The sequence below is a fragment of the Xenopus tropicalis genome, chromosome 5 (assembly GCF_000004195.4).
Source record: "Xenopus tropicalis strain Nigerian chromosome 5, UCB_Xtro_10.0, whole genome shotgun sequence".
Classification (NCBI taxonomy): Eukaryota; Metazoa; Chordata; class Amphibia; order Anura; family Pipidae; genus Xenopus; species Xenopus tropicalis.
This window is the reverse complement of record NC_030681.2, coordinates 15,742,847-15,760,046: the sequence shown is the minus strand read 5'-3', so window position 1 is coordinate 15,760,046 and position 17,200 is coordinate 15,742,847. Positions and strand designations below refer to the sequence as shown.

The window sequence follows — 17,200 nt, the reverse complement described above, 5'->3', positions numbered from 1 at the left end:
CTTAGACAGGGGCCACATTAAATACTCATCTGATGTCTCCTTTGCTGGGCAGGGAAAGAAAGTTCCTTAATGTAATTGCTTCTAGGTGGGAACCTTATACTGAATAGCTGCACCAACATCTAAATATAATGTTTCACAAGCAACTAGTCAGTGTTCCTCACAAAATATGGCTTGTAGACCCACCGGCGAGAGTCTCTAGTCATATTCATCTATCGGCCTGCAATGTACAGTAGTTAACCATACAGCAACTTTACTGCTCATTTAAAAAAGCTATAAAGTTGCTTTTCTCTAGAAACAGCCATAAAGTCTATAGCAATAGCATGTAAACATGAGAGAGCTAGCTGCTGTGTTGGCAAGCCCACCACCTAATATAAGATATATTCAGCTTTTCAATAAGTCTTTGGCTTTTATGTGAAATCTTTTTATGGAAATTGAACACTATTTTGCTCTGACCTGTTGCAATGTAATGTCTTTTCTTTGTCTGTTCCAAAACGTATTATTTGTTAATTTGGGCTAATGATAAACAGGCCATTCGCCTATGATAAGCAAGAAGAACATCAGTTGAGTAATTCAAGAGCATGAGGTTGCCTGCTTTCCTCTCTCCCTCGGTGCCTTGTGGGAATAAAGCTTATTACTGTAGTGATTGTGTTTTTGTAGCCGACAATGAAGGAACACATCAATAGTAGTTATAGGATCATTAGTCACTACGCCGTGACGCCGCGCTCGTTCCAAATTAACAACCACACCTTATTTTTCTTTCCACGGGAGCGGCCTAGTGCTCTTATTGGTATATCAAAACAATTGTGAAGATTTGTTATAGGCTAGTATAGGCTAGGACATTATACCGACCAATTATTGGCTAAATACTGTATATACTTACTGTACTACCCTTCACGCTGAGCACGTGTCCAAGCATTGGGCTTTAGAGTCACATAATATGGATTATGATTCAGTTTTGAGGAGTTCAGTTGAATCCAAATCCCAAACAGAATTCGATTCATGATAAAAGTGTTTGATTCTGTGAAGCTAAAGGAAATATAAACCCTCAAAACCAACAAAATATTGCTCTTCTGAGCACTTTTGCAGTTGATATTATTTTTTTTCAAGATGTTAGCAACTTGTCTACTGATTATATAATGAACAGAACCACCTTCTAGACCAGTGGTTCTCAACCTTCCTAATGCCGCGACCATTTAATACAGTTCCTCATGTTGTGGTGACCCCCAACCATAAAATTATTCCTAAGACCATCGGAAATATGTGTTTTCCGGTGGTCTTAGGCAACCCCTGTGAAAGGGTCGTTCAACCCCCAAAGGGGTCGCGACCCACAGGTTGAGAACGGCTGTTCTAGACAGTTTAGTCAACCAGGTTGACAGTTGGGTAAAAAGAAATTATAAATGGGGGACAGTCTTGAAAATAGAGCAGAGAAACATCAGATGACCCTCCATTGCCTCAAACATTGTAGAACAGTACTAAATACAACCCCTTACAAGCCTTCCTACTATCGTATCCATATCCATACTCATGGTGAAAACTCGATAATATAAAAGTTAAAGACCCACTCCTCATTTAGACCTTTGGCAACTAGTCAAGCATTCTATCTATATGGTATTCTTTTCCTTTTCCAAAACTAACCATGGGCTCGTTTATGGGTATCTGTGCTTAGATATGGAAGCTACCCAATAGTGGTCCAGATTCAGCTCAATAAGAAAAGTGTATCTTATGGTTTATTCAAGTCTATGGCAAAGTCTGGAGATACATTTTCCATCTTACATTAAATCTGGCTCATTGTACCAGATTCATTTTGAAATGTTTATTTCATGGTTTATCATGTGAAAACATCCATTGAAGTCGCTGGGGAAGTGCGGAACCTAATTAGGAAAACTGGATTTCATTGAATTGAACTCATCCCATTGGACCAAATTTCCTCCCAATACAATTTTCCCATAGATTTCAATTGAATTTTTACATGATAATGTACATTTGAAATGTCACCCTATAGTCTACATGTTATTCATATCTTTGCATCGCATGTGTGTATGTGAATAATGGATCACCTCAATTACAGAAAGGCAAGCAACATAAAGGACATGAAAGGACATAGGCTAATTTGAAATTAACATGCAGTGAATCCCCACTATGGTTTAATGGGCAACCATTCATCTTCCATAGGAGTTTAACCCAAGACAGATTTCTGCGAATGCGTTTATTGTTTTACAAACCCTGACTAATTAATATGCATGGAGCTTACCCACTTGGATACATCGTTAGAGTATAATGCGGTGACAGCAGGTCAGCCTGACCACCCAAAGCCTCATAATCCACTCTAAGCGCTATATGAAAGGGGGGAGTGGAAATGCATTCATTCTAACCACCATTGCCTCCAATAATAATAGTTATATTAACTCACCACGTCTTAAATGCTATATATACACTAGGGTTTTGAGTTTGAAGCAGCCTATAGTATGTATAGTATTTAAACTGTATACTGTAAACATTGGAAACCTGTTGACTGTCAATGGCAAAAGCTTAAGAGCTATAAGTTGAAGATTGCTTGGCTAGGCTGATTGGCTAGGTTGATTGATTGAATCCCAAGTTCAACATTTCTGTCTCCCCAAGGATAAAAGGTCTGACAGTGTGAATCTCAAATTCTTAAAGTTTAAGCACAACTTTGTCACCATCCTAACAATGAATTCTGTATTGAAATCCATTTTTCCATAGGTATGGGATCTATTAAGACATGCAACTGTAATTGATCAACCATAAGAATATTTTGTTAGGGTTTGATGTTGTTTTTGATCATGATTCCTGATTCAATCCTTTGTTCAAATGAAACCAATTAGAATCTAAATGCAGCGGAGGCCAGTTATAAACTCAATACACCCCAAAATCCCAAATAAAGAATATCAGTAGAAATAAAACAACTAGCATTAAAGTAAACTACAGCGGCTTCAATTGGGAATGGTGTTAAAGGATCGTACCCGGTAAATTGTTAAGGCCTGGGTGTATAAACCCCGAACCTCTCTCAAATGAATCACAAATCCAGAAGCATATAAGGAAATCACACTTAAGTCATATCGCTCACCAAAGTCCAGGTGCTCGGGGCCCCGAACTCGTAGCTGAAGGGAAAAATCATAGACGAAACAAAAAGAACTCCAAGCGCTCCAGAGCACTTGGAGTTCTTTTTGTTTCGTCTAGGAGGCCAGTTATATAACAGGAAAAGCTAGTTCTAGAGATTGTGCAGCCTTGGGGTTTCAGTGCAGCATTATAAACAATAGGATACTGTATATACTCGAGTATAAGCCTAGTTTTTCAGCACCCAAAATGTGCTGAAAAAGTCACCCTCGGCTTATACTCGAGTCGGGAGCCATGGGTCCCTCCAGACTAGCACCCTCTGTCCTTTGTGTGCAAATTAGGCCACCTGCAACCAGACCCTCCAGTGCCTGTTGTTTTTGTTGACCCTCTTCTCCGCTTACAGAGCTAGGTTACTGTTTTTCTTTGAAATAAATATTTAATAACATATACCCCACTGATGCCTCAATTAATGTAATTTCATTGGTATTTATTTTGATTATTGAAACTTAGCAGTAGCTGCTGCATTTCCCACCCTAGGCTTATACTCGAGTCAATATGTTTTTCCAGTTTTCTTAGGTAAAATTAGGTACCTCGGCTTATATTCAGATCGGCTTATACTCGAGTGTATACGGTAATTTCGAAAATGCCTCCTAAACTCTTATAAAGAAGAGAAACATGCGATGACAATCTTTATTCTCTGTACTTTTGTCATATTCTTTAACGTGTCTCTTAATTTCATTATTTTGTATCTGTTTTTTTGCAGATTGTTTTCAGGAAGATCAGTGATGTGAAACGAGAGGAGGAGGAATGGATGAAAAGTAAAAACGAGGCACCGCTTATCCTCCCACCTGATCACCCCGTTCGTCGGCTTTTCCAGCGATTTAGGCAGCAGAAAGAAGCTCGTCTGGCAGCTGAAAGGGGATTAAGAGATCCTAATGACCATGACATTGAAAAAGGGAATATTTTGGTGGAACATTCCGCTTACAATACAGTAAAAGCAAGCCTGGTCACTGTAACAGAAAGTCCAGCCACTCCCTTATCGTCCCAGTCTGCCTCGACCTCTGGAGTGTCTGATCGAGCTAGGCTCCATGCCCCAGTTTCAGAAAGCACTGGAGGTAAAGTAGGTGGGGAACCTTTAAAAAGGAGAGGGTGGGCCAAATTTAGAGATGCATGTGGGAAAGGGGAAGATTGGAACAAAGTGTCCAAAGCCGAATCTATGGAGATATTACCTGACAGAACTAAACCTCCAAGTGAGGCTACTTTAAAGAAGACAGATTCATGTGACAGTGGTATCACCAAAAGTGATTTGCGCTTAGACAATGTTGGGGAGACTAGGAGCCCTCAGGATCGAAGTCCCGTGCAAGCAGAGGTGAAACACACTTTTTATCCCATTCCGGAACAGACGCTTCATGCTACTGTGCTGGAGGTGAAGCACGAGTTGAAAGAAGACATCAAAGCCTTGAACTCTAAAATGTCGAATATTGAAAACCAGCTGGCTGAGATACTTAGAATATTGGCTTCAAGGAGGTGCTCTCAGTGCCCACAAGAGATATTCGAAATCTCCAGACCGCAGTCTCCAGAATCAGAAAGAGATATTTTTGGATCCAGCAGCTGAATTAACTAGAGAACAATTGAAATCTAGCGTTTCATTACGAAAGAGAACAGTTTATTAGCTCTTTTTTATCAGAGGTGCCTAGAATACGAGTTCCACTCTTCAGCTTGATTCAGGACTTTACGCCAGTTAGGGATAAGTGCTATTCCTGTGATAACAGAGGGCAGAATATCAGACGGGCATCTAACCAGCATTTTCCTTTGGACACTAAAAAATTCTAAAGTAGAGGGATACAAAGTTTGAATTTCTATTTGATATCTATTTCTCAGTGATATGCCAGGAAATGGAAAATGTTCTTGGTTTTTCTGGTCCTTGCTTACGTATTTAAAAAATATCATGTCAGAATCAGAATGGAAAACAGCAAGGAATGGGACCTGATCTTTTAGGCACTAGAAAGGCAAACGATCAAAAGAGAAATGTAGAAGAAGTAGGAGATGGTGGTTGAAACTGAAATTGAATTTTGCCCAGTTTCCAAGAGTGGATGCACCTTTCAAAGTTGGAGATTGAATTTACTTTTAGATTCTTATACTTTCCAGACGCATGCCTTATGTAACTACGTTTGATGCTTGTCCTGCTTTAGGAATGGACTGGGCATGGGGCAGTATCAAACGTCCTCTGCTGCTATGGCTTTCACCATCAGCTTGTAAAACAGATGCTGAATGTCACAATATATTGATTAACCTACGAGTAAAGTGAGGTTTGAAGCAACATTTTCCCAGAGATTGGGGGAAATAAGCTGATAGATAGTCATACAAGTCTCACTTTAGTTGTAAATCCAAATCTCTTTGGGAACACTTTGGGAACTCCTGGTGTTCGAGTAAGAGTTGGACAGCCACAGGTTAAAAGATCCCATCATGAAGAGCCAATGATTTAGTACTAATATTTTTTGCAGCTCATATTCTTATTAATTCAGATATACTTTTGCTAGATCTTTATCTGATATTTGATCTGAACTTCTCCAGAACCTGTGCTGCTTGAGAATGAAGAAGATAGGATCAGCTACAGTATAACTAACATTCTCATTAGTTGGATGCTAAGTCTTCCAATAATTACATTCATTATTTATTGCTATCAATACAATTTATTGCCATGACTACTGGAGTTAGTGGTCTGGACTGAAATTAATTTGTTTGCAAAACCCACCCTAAAAACTCCAACCGTGTCAGGATCCACAAAGCTGAACCATTACCTATAGCTGGGCTCTTAAATAGCCACAGACCCCCAAAGGCAAAACTGTTAATACAAAATAGTTAGAAACAGTAATTGCACTGCTATAATTTCATCACTCCAGCATAACCAAATCATTCTACTGGATTTTTTATTATTAAAATGTTGCTTAGCAGGTTTTTAAGGTTTTTGTACCAGAAGATAGAGTGACCCCATACCTAGAAAGTACCAGATCCCAGAAAATTTTCCAGACATGGCATTAGGGATGCCACCTGTCCGGTTTTGACCTAGACAGCCCGGTTTTCGGAAGGGCTACCTGGGTCAAAACCTACTGCCCAGTTTCCCAAATTACGAAAACCGGGCAGGACTCAGCAACATTGTAATCTCCACTAGTGATGAGCGAATCTGTCCCTAGTTTCATTTCACCAAAAAATTCACGAATCTTTCAAAAAAAAAAAAAATTCGCTAAGCGGCGAAAATGTTGTGCGTAAAAAAAAATTTGTCGCCCACGAGTATTCTTTGACATGCGACTATTTATTCTGACGCCGCAACTATTTATTTTGACGCCATGACTATTCTTTTGACAGGCGACTATTTATTTTGACGCCGCAACTATTTATTTTGACGCTGCGACTATTCTTTTGACGCACGACTATTTATTTTGACGCCGCGACTATTTATTTTGACGCCATGACTATTCTTTTGGCGCACGACTATTTATTTTGACGCTGCAACTATTTATCTTGACGCCGCAACTAATTTTTTTTGACATGCAACTATTTATTTTGATGTGCGACTATTCTTTTGATGCGCGACTATTTATTTTGAGGCCCGTAACTATTTATTTTGATGAGTGCGACAATTTTTTCTTCCGTTTTGCGAAACAATCCGACAATGGCGAAATGTGACATTTCACCGCAAATCCATGCCTGGTGAAACATTGCACCCATCACTAATCGCCACGCCATAACCCTGCCCCTTGTGATGTCACGGCTCCACCTCCTCCCTGTCCCACAATGTCACGGCCCTGCCCCCCCATGACGTCTCCCCCACCCCCTGTCCGGTTAAGAAAGCTGGTAGAGCTTTAGCAATAAAGTAAAATGATAGTAGAATAATATATCAACAACTCACATTACTTTGTAGGAAGAAAAATGCAGGATATTGTATAAGCTCAAGCCTTATGTTATTATTACTTTCCCTTTAATGTATTATTATGGGTTAGATGTGAGCAGCTCCTGCGCATATATATTGTGACATTCAGACTATATTTTTATGATGAGATGTTTCCGCATGCGCTATGCTGATAGTAGGTATTTTAGTATCTCTTGCTCAAAGCGCAATGCAAACGGGAAAGGACATAGATATTTTGTTATTTCGTTCATTTCAAGCAAACTCTATTTTTTAAAATTGTAATCGACAGTAAATAATTTATATATCATCGAAATACTTTAAAAAAAAAGCCATTTTTTTCAATTTTTAGAGAAAAAAAAAAGAGCCAGATCACTGTAGTTTAGAAAATATATGTATATGTTAGTTTCCATAGTTCCAGAATAGTCGCCCAGAGACCGAGCGGCATAAATCACTGGAGAGAGCATTTTTTGAACTGACAAAACCGCCTGATAAATAGCGCAATGGTAACAGGAAAGTTCTCTGCTTATGAATTACTTTCACTGTCCAATGTACCTTCAGGGTTATGAAGGATGATACAACGAATGTTTAGGTTTATTATGTTTGGTGAATGGCTATCTTGGCGAGAGGATGCCCTCGGGCTTTCAATCAACGGGATGCCATTGTTTTAAAGAGATTTCCTCTTTCCTGAAAGACACACGCTCCCATCAACAGTCTCCCCGGTTACTGTTTGTTACTGTGTGAAATCGGGTTTCCTTGGGTTCACTAGAGAACCAGACGCCCAGGCCTACTCTCACAACAAGTAGATGTAGATACTGTCAGATGGTATAGAGGAGCGGTTCTCAACCTGTGGGTCAGGACCCCTTTGGGGGTCGAACGACCCTTTCACAGGGGTCGCCTAAGACCATCGGAAAACACATATTTCCGATGGTCTTAGGAATAATTTTATGGTTGGGGGTCACCACAACATGAGGAACTGTATTAAGGGGTTGCGGCATTAGGGAGGTTGAGAACCACTGGTATAGAGTTTTATATAGGCCCATGGCTGGATTAAGGAGTGAGGGAAAGTCTAAGAATTCTCCTAACCTGAGGCCCACCAGGAGATCCTCTGGCATTCTGGTAGGTCAATCCAACCTTGGTCTTTTCCAAAACATTGGGCCAGATTCAATTTAGTGAGACAATGTTATCTCATGGTTTATCACGTGAAAAGTTATGGCCGAGATTCAATTCAAGGGCAATACATTTTCTTCTAAAACAGGTTTAGGGGCATGTTTACTAAGATTGGAGATAAAAATCTCCGGTGATGTTGCCCATAGCAACCAATCAGCAATAAGGTTTCAACAGTCATCTACGTTAGAAATCAAAGCAAAGACCTAATTGGTTGCTACAGGCAACATCACCTGTGATATTTATCTCCATTCTTAGTAAACACACCCTTTAGTCTTTTTCCTGTAGACTTTAATAGAGTTTTTATGTGATAAACCATGAGATATGTTTTTTTCTGAATTGCATTTCAAATTAAATCTTATCCATGAGTTTTTACGTGATAAACCTTTTTCTCACTGAATTGAATCTGGCCCATTATCTCTATGAAATATCTCATGTTGCTGAGTAGGGAGCAATAGCTTTGTTGTTAAGTGACAAGTAGTGATGAGCAAAATCTTTCAGGAGGCGTGGATTTGCGGTGAATTTCTGCATTTCGGCAAATGGGCAGAAAAATTCGTGAAAATTGTCGGGCACGTCAAAAAAAAATTTGGGAATGTCAAAGAAAACAACATGCAGAATTTTTTTAACGTGCTTCATTTTCCATGTTTCACAAATTTTTTGCAGTTTGACAATTTTTTTCAAAGTTTCGCAAATTTTCCGCCAAAGCAACATGACAGATTCGCTCATCACTAGTGACAAGACTTTGTGCAATTGGTCTTCAAATCATAAAGCATTGTGACAGTATTGCCAGAGGGTTGGGCAGAAAGGCTAATGTTAAATAAAGGTACCTGTTGGCCAAATAGCCATAAAAATGTTAGAATATTTGTTTTTTTATAGCTAGCAATAACAATTGGACTAACCACCTTCCACACATGGAGATACCCTTTATACAAGAGGAACAGTCAGACTAAACATTTCTCATTGTGTATCACAGTTTGTCAGTAGAACTTTCCTTCAAACATTCACAGTCTATTATATCAGCATCTGTTGCCTAGTTGATGAAAATAAATTACTCTTATTACAGAACTTTATTTATTTGAGGTGTGGGGGGGGGGGTAGCTATTAAAAATAAACCCAAAGATTTAGAAGTGATAACTAATAATGTATATTTGGAAAGTATGAATGAATAGAATGGCTGAAGTCCAAGTATCAATGAAAATATTGACTCCCTTGACTGCTTTATGTAAGAATACAAGTAAAAGCATGACATATACATCAATACATTTTTCGCCCAATAAGATTCTTTTCTCCCCCATCAGATTCTTCCATGTTGTGTGTATGAAGCAAACTATGGAAGCAATGACATAAAGAGTAAACTTATCCCCAATCCAGTATCCAACAGCAACCAGTGAGCAGTTACCTTTGACTGGTCAACTGTTTATAGAATAATGAAATTAAACATTTCAGTGGTTGCTATGGGCTATTTGGTTAGCACATAATACCCACTAAAGTTATAATGAAACATATCAAAATGCAATGTAACTTTCATTTATACATGGATATAGCATTATGCACTACAATGTGACTCAGTATTGAATCAAGTGAACTTGCCACCACTCCATTTTTATTAGGGTTCAACTTGTGCGGTTCTGGTGGTACCCGAACCAATCATTTGGCCAATATCTTTCTCTTAGTTGCTGAGGTTTAGCACTAGCTGGAGGGTGACACGGTGACCTTCATCTGGTTTAAAAGATGTCATAAAGCTGTAGGTGGAACATGGGGCAAGTCAACTGAAGTTGCCCTGGAAATCAGGCACCAGTTTAGAGTGTAACTCTAAGGGGCAGGGACTTGTTGTGCCTGAAGAATATTTTTATTACAGCACTACATGCAGTATGAACTACAACGGTTGCTGTATATACATGTGCAAATCCTGTATATATGTGTGTATCTATACAATGAATATTTTTGGGAGCACATTGTCTGGATTTTCTGGATCCCCTGAGCTTGCAATATGCACTTTACAGTGCTGGAACCTAAAGGACTAGCCACACAAAACCCGCATATGGTCTGGTTACTTCCTAGTGCTTGTTTAGCTTTTCCTCTGGATTTAGCCTCCACTTTGGGGCACCTGTACCCCGACATTGCCGCTCAAAGTAAATTGGGCAAAGGGTAATGGTGTCTAACCAACACAGAGGCAGAAGTAACTCCCCATGTGGCGGTGGTGTTCAGCATTTCCAATGTATTTTCTCAGTACATATATGGTACCAACCAACCAATTTCTAATTTCTTTTCACATGTATTGTGAACATGTTTTTTAAAACAAAAAAAAACTATAAAACTTGAACCTGTAGAATGTGTACACGTCTCCATTGATAAATGTTTTGTACCGTCTCGAATGATTCGCTGTTCCGGGCTGTGATTGTCACCTTGTTCTGCGTTGTTCTGTATGTGAGTGACGTTCATTTGATGACCCTGAGCCTTTTCTGCACTGGGGAAGCCGCTCGCTCCGCTTTCCGTCATTTAACACATAATTCCAGCAATATTTGGAGATTGGTTTGACTGCAAAGGAGACCACATTTCCATTAAAAAAAAAGCTTTAAAAAAAAAAATGTATCAATTGTTTATGCAAAAAGGAATATTATGGACTTTTATCAGAGTTGTTGTTCTCTTAGGCACCGGCGTTGCTCGGAGAATGTTCAAAACAGCAAAATTGTGCTTTCCCTAGATGCGTTTCTACTATAAATCAGAGATAATGATGAATAAACAGTGTTTCTATTATAGAAATTGATTTGAAAGCTGCTTTTATAAGAAGCCTGTGCCAGCAACCCTGGGTACGTTGTGACATCCATTCTCCCCAAATAAACCTGCCTGGAATAGGGAATGTTCTATGTGTTACAGACTAAATTCATTCATTCTGTTGATATTTTTCTTTTTAATTCATTTCTGTTCTTTGTAAAATATTTTGTTCGGCATTTTTGTTCAGACTGGAATGTACAATGTTACTTGGCTGTTGGGGCAGTAACCCCTCATTCATTTGTATTATTTTATCTTTCTGTTCAAGGAACTTTCCTTTTGTTCAAACTTCAACGTGGCTGTTGGAGTCATTTGATTGAATGGTGAGATCTGGGTTTTGTAAAATCAAATACAGATTGAATGATCTTATTTATGTTCTTCTTCGCTGTTGGGGAATAAATTATGTGCAATGACCCTAAGGTGAGAGTTGTCATTATAGGTTGAATTCTTCATTAGATTAATGGATCAGTTCAGTATAATGTTCTCCTTTCAGGGTCGGACTGGGCCCAGACCCGACCCTTACCAGCACTCCCCCTCCCGTCCGCTCCTCCCCTGACGCGTCAAATTTGCGCACTCGGGGGAGGACGTCGGGTGGGGGGCCCTGCGAGGGGGGTTAGGGGGCCCCTGGGGGGGGTTAGGGGATGCACTTTACTGGGGGCACCCATAGGGCCCCTGGGACGGGAGCCCCGGTGGGCCCTTCACCCCCCAGTCCGACCCTGTCTCCTTTTGGTGGCCTTGGTATGTATGAAATGACTTGCAAAAGAGATAGACAGTGGGTCAGATTCAATTAGATAGGAAAGATAATTCGAGGAGAAAAAACTTTTCTCCTAATTCAATTCCAGTTTTTTTCCCATAGACTTTAATTAAGTTTATATATGATAAACCAGATAAATTGAATTGAGTTTTGAGATGATAAACCTTTTTCTTAATGAATTGAATCTGGCCCAAAGGTCTACTGAAGTCCATGGGCGAGAGTTTTCTCCTTGAATTGAATCTTGTCCATGAGTTTTCACATGATAAACCAGGAGGGGGCCCAGTCCGACCCTGACTACCTGAGAGTTATACTCAATGCATGCAAGAATTTGTGAAAAACATTGACTAATAAAGCACCCAGCAATACAGACGCAGTCTCACTGGGGGATTTTAATTGGAATATTAGATAACTACTAGTGATGAGCGAATATGTTCCGTTTCGCTTCACCGAAAAATTCACAAATCTTTCAAAAGATCCGCGAAATGGCGGAAAGTTTGCAAAACGGCGTAAATGTCGTGCGACAATAAAATTTGTCGCCCGAGACTATTCTTTTGTCGCCCGCAGCTATTCTTTTGTCGCCCGCGGCTATTATTTTGTCGCCCACGGCTATTATTTAGTTGCCCAAAGCTATTATTTCGTCACACGGCTATTCTTTTGTCGCCCACTGCTATTATTTAGTCGCACGGCTATTATTTCGTCGCCCACAGCTATTATTTCGTTGCACGGCTATTATTTCGTCGCCCGCAGCTATTATTTTGTGGCATGGCTATTATTTTGTCACCCGCGGCTATTATTTAGTTGGACGGCTATTATTTTGTCACCCGCGGCTATTATTTAGTTGGACGGCTATTATTTTGTCACCCACGGCTATTATTTTGTCGCCTGCGGCTATTATTTTGTCGCCCGCGGCTATTATTTTGTCGCCCCTGGGCTATTATTTCATTGCGCGGCTATTCTTTTGACGCTCGCGACTATTCTGTTTTGACGCCGGCGACAATTTTTGGACGTGAGGCGAATTTTTCCGCGGCTAATTTTTTCATCCGTTTCGCGGAACAATCCGCCAATGCCGAAACGCGGAAATTTGCCGCGAATCCATGCCTGCCGAAACATTTCGCCCATCACTAATAACTACCATTTTTGCTACAAATCATACAAAGAATGGTTGTTGCCATCATACAGATATATCTGTGTCAGCAGAGACAGGAATGATGCCAGAAGACCATTCGAAAGTTATGGATTTAAGATTGATTTATCTTTAAACGTTTCCCCGTCAGCGCCCGAAGCAAAGGTAGCCGCATTATTTCTTCAGATATGTCGGCAATAGTTTGAAAAATGATTGCATATTTATGCCATTTTCATATCCTTACAATACACTGCTTATTACTCTTGGTTATATCGGAAATCAATAGCAAGGAGGTGGAGTGGAGCTTTCAGTTGCTCGTTTATTTTATAGGTTGCCAAGGCAACAGAATTCAATCGAGTTATATATTTTAACGTTAACTTTAAATTTACTTACGGTAGGGGATAAGCTCCCCAAAATGTGGCAGATTGCAGATGCTTATATTCATATGTTTCATATTCAAATAATTATCTGTTCAGAGTTGGAACATTTGTTTTTAATATCTGAAGACATATTTATACATCTTTAGAAATATTGGAGATTTTGGAGAAAAATTAAAAAAATGTTTTCAAATATTTTTTATAAATTTGCCCATGGGCAGTAACCCATAGCAACCAATCAGTGACTGGCTTATTTCAGCCAGCTGCAGGTAGAACAATGAATGCAACAATTTAATTGGTTACCATGGGTTACTACCGACGGGCAAATTTGCCCGGTGTTGATAAATGATACCCATACTGCATCCCCATATCCCCTGTTCAGTTACAAACTGTACCATATAAAATCTAAAGTTCCACACCACAGTCACATTCATATCACTTCTGCTGTACCACGACACACTGTTCCCCTGTATAAAACACAGTGGGGTGTATTTACGAACACTGGACAAAAGCACTAGGTCAGTAACCCATAGAAACCAATGTAATATTTGTTTTTACTGATCTTCCTATAGCTTTCAGAACAAAAGTAATCACTTACTGGTTGCTTTGGGCAGTCCAGGTTCCATATTGCCCTTGGTAAGTTAATGAACTTGACTGTACCATACACATAACCACATCCACATTCCACAACACATTTCTCCATATTGCATCCCCAGTTCCCCAACTCATTGTTCCATACTGCATCCCCAGTTCCCCAACTCATTGTTCCATATTGTATCCCCTGTTCCACATCTCATCGTTCCATATTGCATCCCCTGTTCCACAACTCATCATTCCATATTGCATCCCCTGTTCCCTAACTCATCATTCCATATTGCATCCCCAGTTCCCCAACTCATCGTTCCATACTGCATCCCCAGTTCCACAACTCATCGTTCCATATTGCATCCCCAGTTCCACAACTCATCGTTCCATATTGCATCCCCAGTTCCACAACTCATTGTTCCATACTGCATCCCCAGTTCCACAACTCATCGTTCCATACTGCATCCCCAGTTCCACAACTCATCGTTCCATATTGCATCCCCAGTTCCACAACTCATCGTTCCATATTGCATCCCCAGTTCCACAACTCATCGTTTCATATTGCATCCCCTGTTCCCCAACTCATTGTTCCATGCTGCATCCCCAGTTCCACAACTCATTGTTCCATATTGCATCCCCTGTTCCCCAACTCATCGTTCCATACTGCATCCCCAGTTCCACAACTCATCGTTCCATACTGCATCCCCAGTTCCACAACTCATCGTTCCATATTGCATCCCCAGTTCCACAACTCATCGTTCCATATTGCATCCCCAGTTCCACAACTCATCGTTTCATATTGCATCCCCTGTTCCCCAACTCATTGTTCCATGCTGCATCCCCAGTTCCACAACTCATTGTTCCATATTGCATCCCCTGTTCCCCAACTCATCGTTCCATACTGCATCCCCAGTTCCACAACTCATCGTTCCATATTGGATCCCCTGTTCCCCAACTCATTGTTCCATACTGCATCCCCAGTTCCACAACTCATTGTTCCATATTGCATCCCCAGCTCCACAACTCATTGTTCCATATTGCATCCCCAGTTACACAACTCATCGTTCCATATTGCATCCCCAGTTCCACAACTCATCGTTCCATATTACAACCCCAGTTACACAACTAATCGTTCCATATTACAACCCCAGTTGGTCAGGTCTATCACATTCATGGCCAACTACTGGAATGAAGAAAGCAAGAGTACAATCTTTAACCCTGTTGATGGTGCTTTACTGTTGCTTAGATTGCTTAAGACATTTTGTGTAGGCTGGTTTAAGGCTATTAGGCAATTAAGGATAATATTTGTGTTAATAGGGTTGGAACTAGGGATAGGACAAGCCATAAGCCATGGGCACACAGTGGGTCATCATTTGAGGGGAACTGATTGCGTCTCTAATTCCCCAGACAACAATTAGGCAGCAATTTCCTGCAAGTTGCACCCCTGTTTTTGTGGTACTTGTTCCCCCATAATAAGAAACATGTGCTGTATATCCTTACTGTAAAGATGCAACAGGAGATGTAAAACTCCAACACTAGTAGGTCTGACACTGGACTTACAGGTATTGCTTTTCCTACTGGGAGCACAGTTAAGACTAAATACAATCATGCATCCTACAAAAAGAAAAGCGTAAAACTAAAATTCAGAAAATGTGGGAAAAGCAGATGGGTGTGGGGCACCTTTTGCTAGGGTGCTGTTAGCCCCAAGTTACTGTGTGTACACATGAGAGATATACTGTATGTTCTCCTCAACAGGACATGATAGAATCAACATCAGATGGAGAACCCTCCTATAGAGCATGATTGGCTGCATGTGCCTGGCCTACTATTATATACAACATGATATTGCATTGTGGGAATGCTTTGTAAGAATGCTAGCTATTGGTTACATCTCATCCCATAATAATCCTACCTTTGTCTCTAAATCTACACAAATTAATATTCAGCAAGATGAGAGTCCAACAACCCAAACTATAGGGAATGTTCACAGGGTGGAACTGGGCCTCGGGGTGGGGGGACACCGGTTGTCCATGGCCCTTGTGGGCCCCACCAAACAGACCCGATCACCACCTGCCCTCCTCGATCGCACACCCCAGTCCAATCTTGAATGTTCAAAATATAATACATGAACCAAAGCTGTAAAGTGAAACATTTTCGGCCATGTTGTAGACCAGGAGTGGGCAAACTAAGGCCCACAGGCCACATCCGGCCCATTGGTCTTTTTAATCCGGCCCACGACTCTGCAAGTCTCATCACACGAGATTTGGTGTCTGGGGACTGACGAGCGGAAACGGCGTAACGCCGGCCCAACTGTCAAATTATAAAAGTCAATGTGGCCCCTGAGCCAAAAAGTTTGCCCACCCCTGTTGTAGACCCACCCTGGCACACCCTAACTTGCCTCAAATCTTCCTGGATATCCTTCAAAAATAGTGCCAGTTGGTGGCTAAGCTAAATGTTTTTTTTTTATAAATCAGTAAGGACATTTCCTAAACTGAAAGGAAAATTTAAGTGTCCTCAAGACCAAAATAAGGAAAGATGCAAAGAAACCACAGAAGACACCCCTTTGGGAAATGTTCTTGATAAATGCGAAATTAAATAATTTGATATTGTGCAGGTATAGGACCCGTTATCCAGAATGCTTGGGACTCGGGATTATCTTTCCATAATTTGGATCTCCATACCTTAAGCCTACTAAAAAATTAAAAAAACATTAATTAAACCCAATAGGGCTGTTCTGCCCCCAATAAGGATTAATTATATCTTAGTTGGGATCAAGTACAGGTACTGTTTTATTATTACAGAGAAAAGGGAATAATTTAACCATGAAATAAACCCAATAGGGCTGTTCTGCCCCCAATAAGGGGTAATTATATCTTAGTTGGGATCAAGTACAGGTACTGTTTTATTATTACAGGGAAAAGGGAATCATTTAACCATTAAATAAACCCAATAGGGCTGTTCTGCCCCCAATAAGGGGTAATTATATCTTAGTTGGGATCAAGTACAGGTACTGTTTTATTATAACAGAGAAAAGGGAATCATTTACCCATTAAATAAACCCAATAGGGCTGTTCTGCCCCAATAAGGGGTAATTATATCTTAGTTGGGATCAAGTACAGGTACTGTTTTATTATAACAGAGAAAAGGGAATCATTTACCCATTAAATAAACCCAATAGGGCTGTTCTGCCCCAATAAGGGGTAATTATATCTTAGTTGGGATCAAGTACAGGTACTGTTTTATTATTACAGAGAAAAGGGAATCATTTAACCATTAAATAAACCCAATAGGGCTGTTCTGCCCCCAATAAGGGGTAATTATATCTTAGTTGGGATCAAGTACAGGTACTGTTTTATTATTACAGAGAAAAGGGAATCAGTTTTAAAATTCTGAATTATTTGATTAAAACGGAGTCTATGGGAGACAGGCTTTCTGTAATT

At 40.2% G+C, this 17,200-nt stretch overlaps 1 protein-coding gene across 1 annotated transcript in view; it reads left to right on the top strand.

Moving 5' to 3' along the window:
* kcnh1 (potassium voltage-gated channel subfamily H member 1) overlaps positions 1 to 6,309 on the top strand; it is a 209,006-nt gene extending 202,697 nt beyond the window's left edge. Inside the window, exon 12 of the mRNA XM_031902899.1 lies at positions 3,839 to 6,309. Within this exon, the coding sequence (XP_031758759.1) occupies positions 3,839 to 4,690 (852 nt within the window). The 3' untranslated portion in view covers positions 4,691 to 6,309. The remainder of the gene's footprint in view (positions 1 to 3,838) is intronic.
* The last annotated feature ends 10,891 nt before the right edge of the window (positions 6,310 to 17,200 follow it).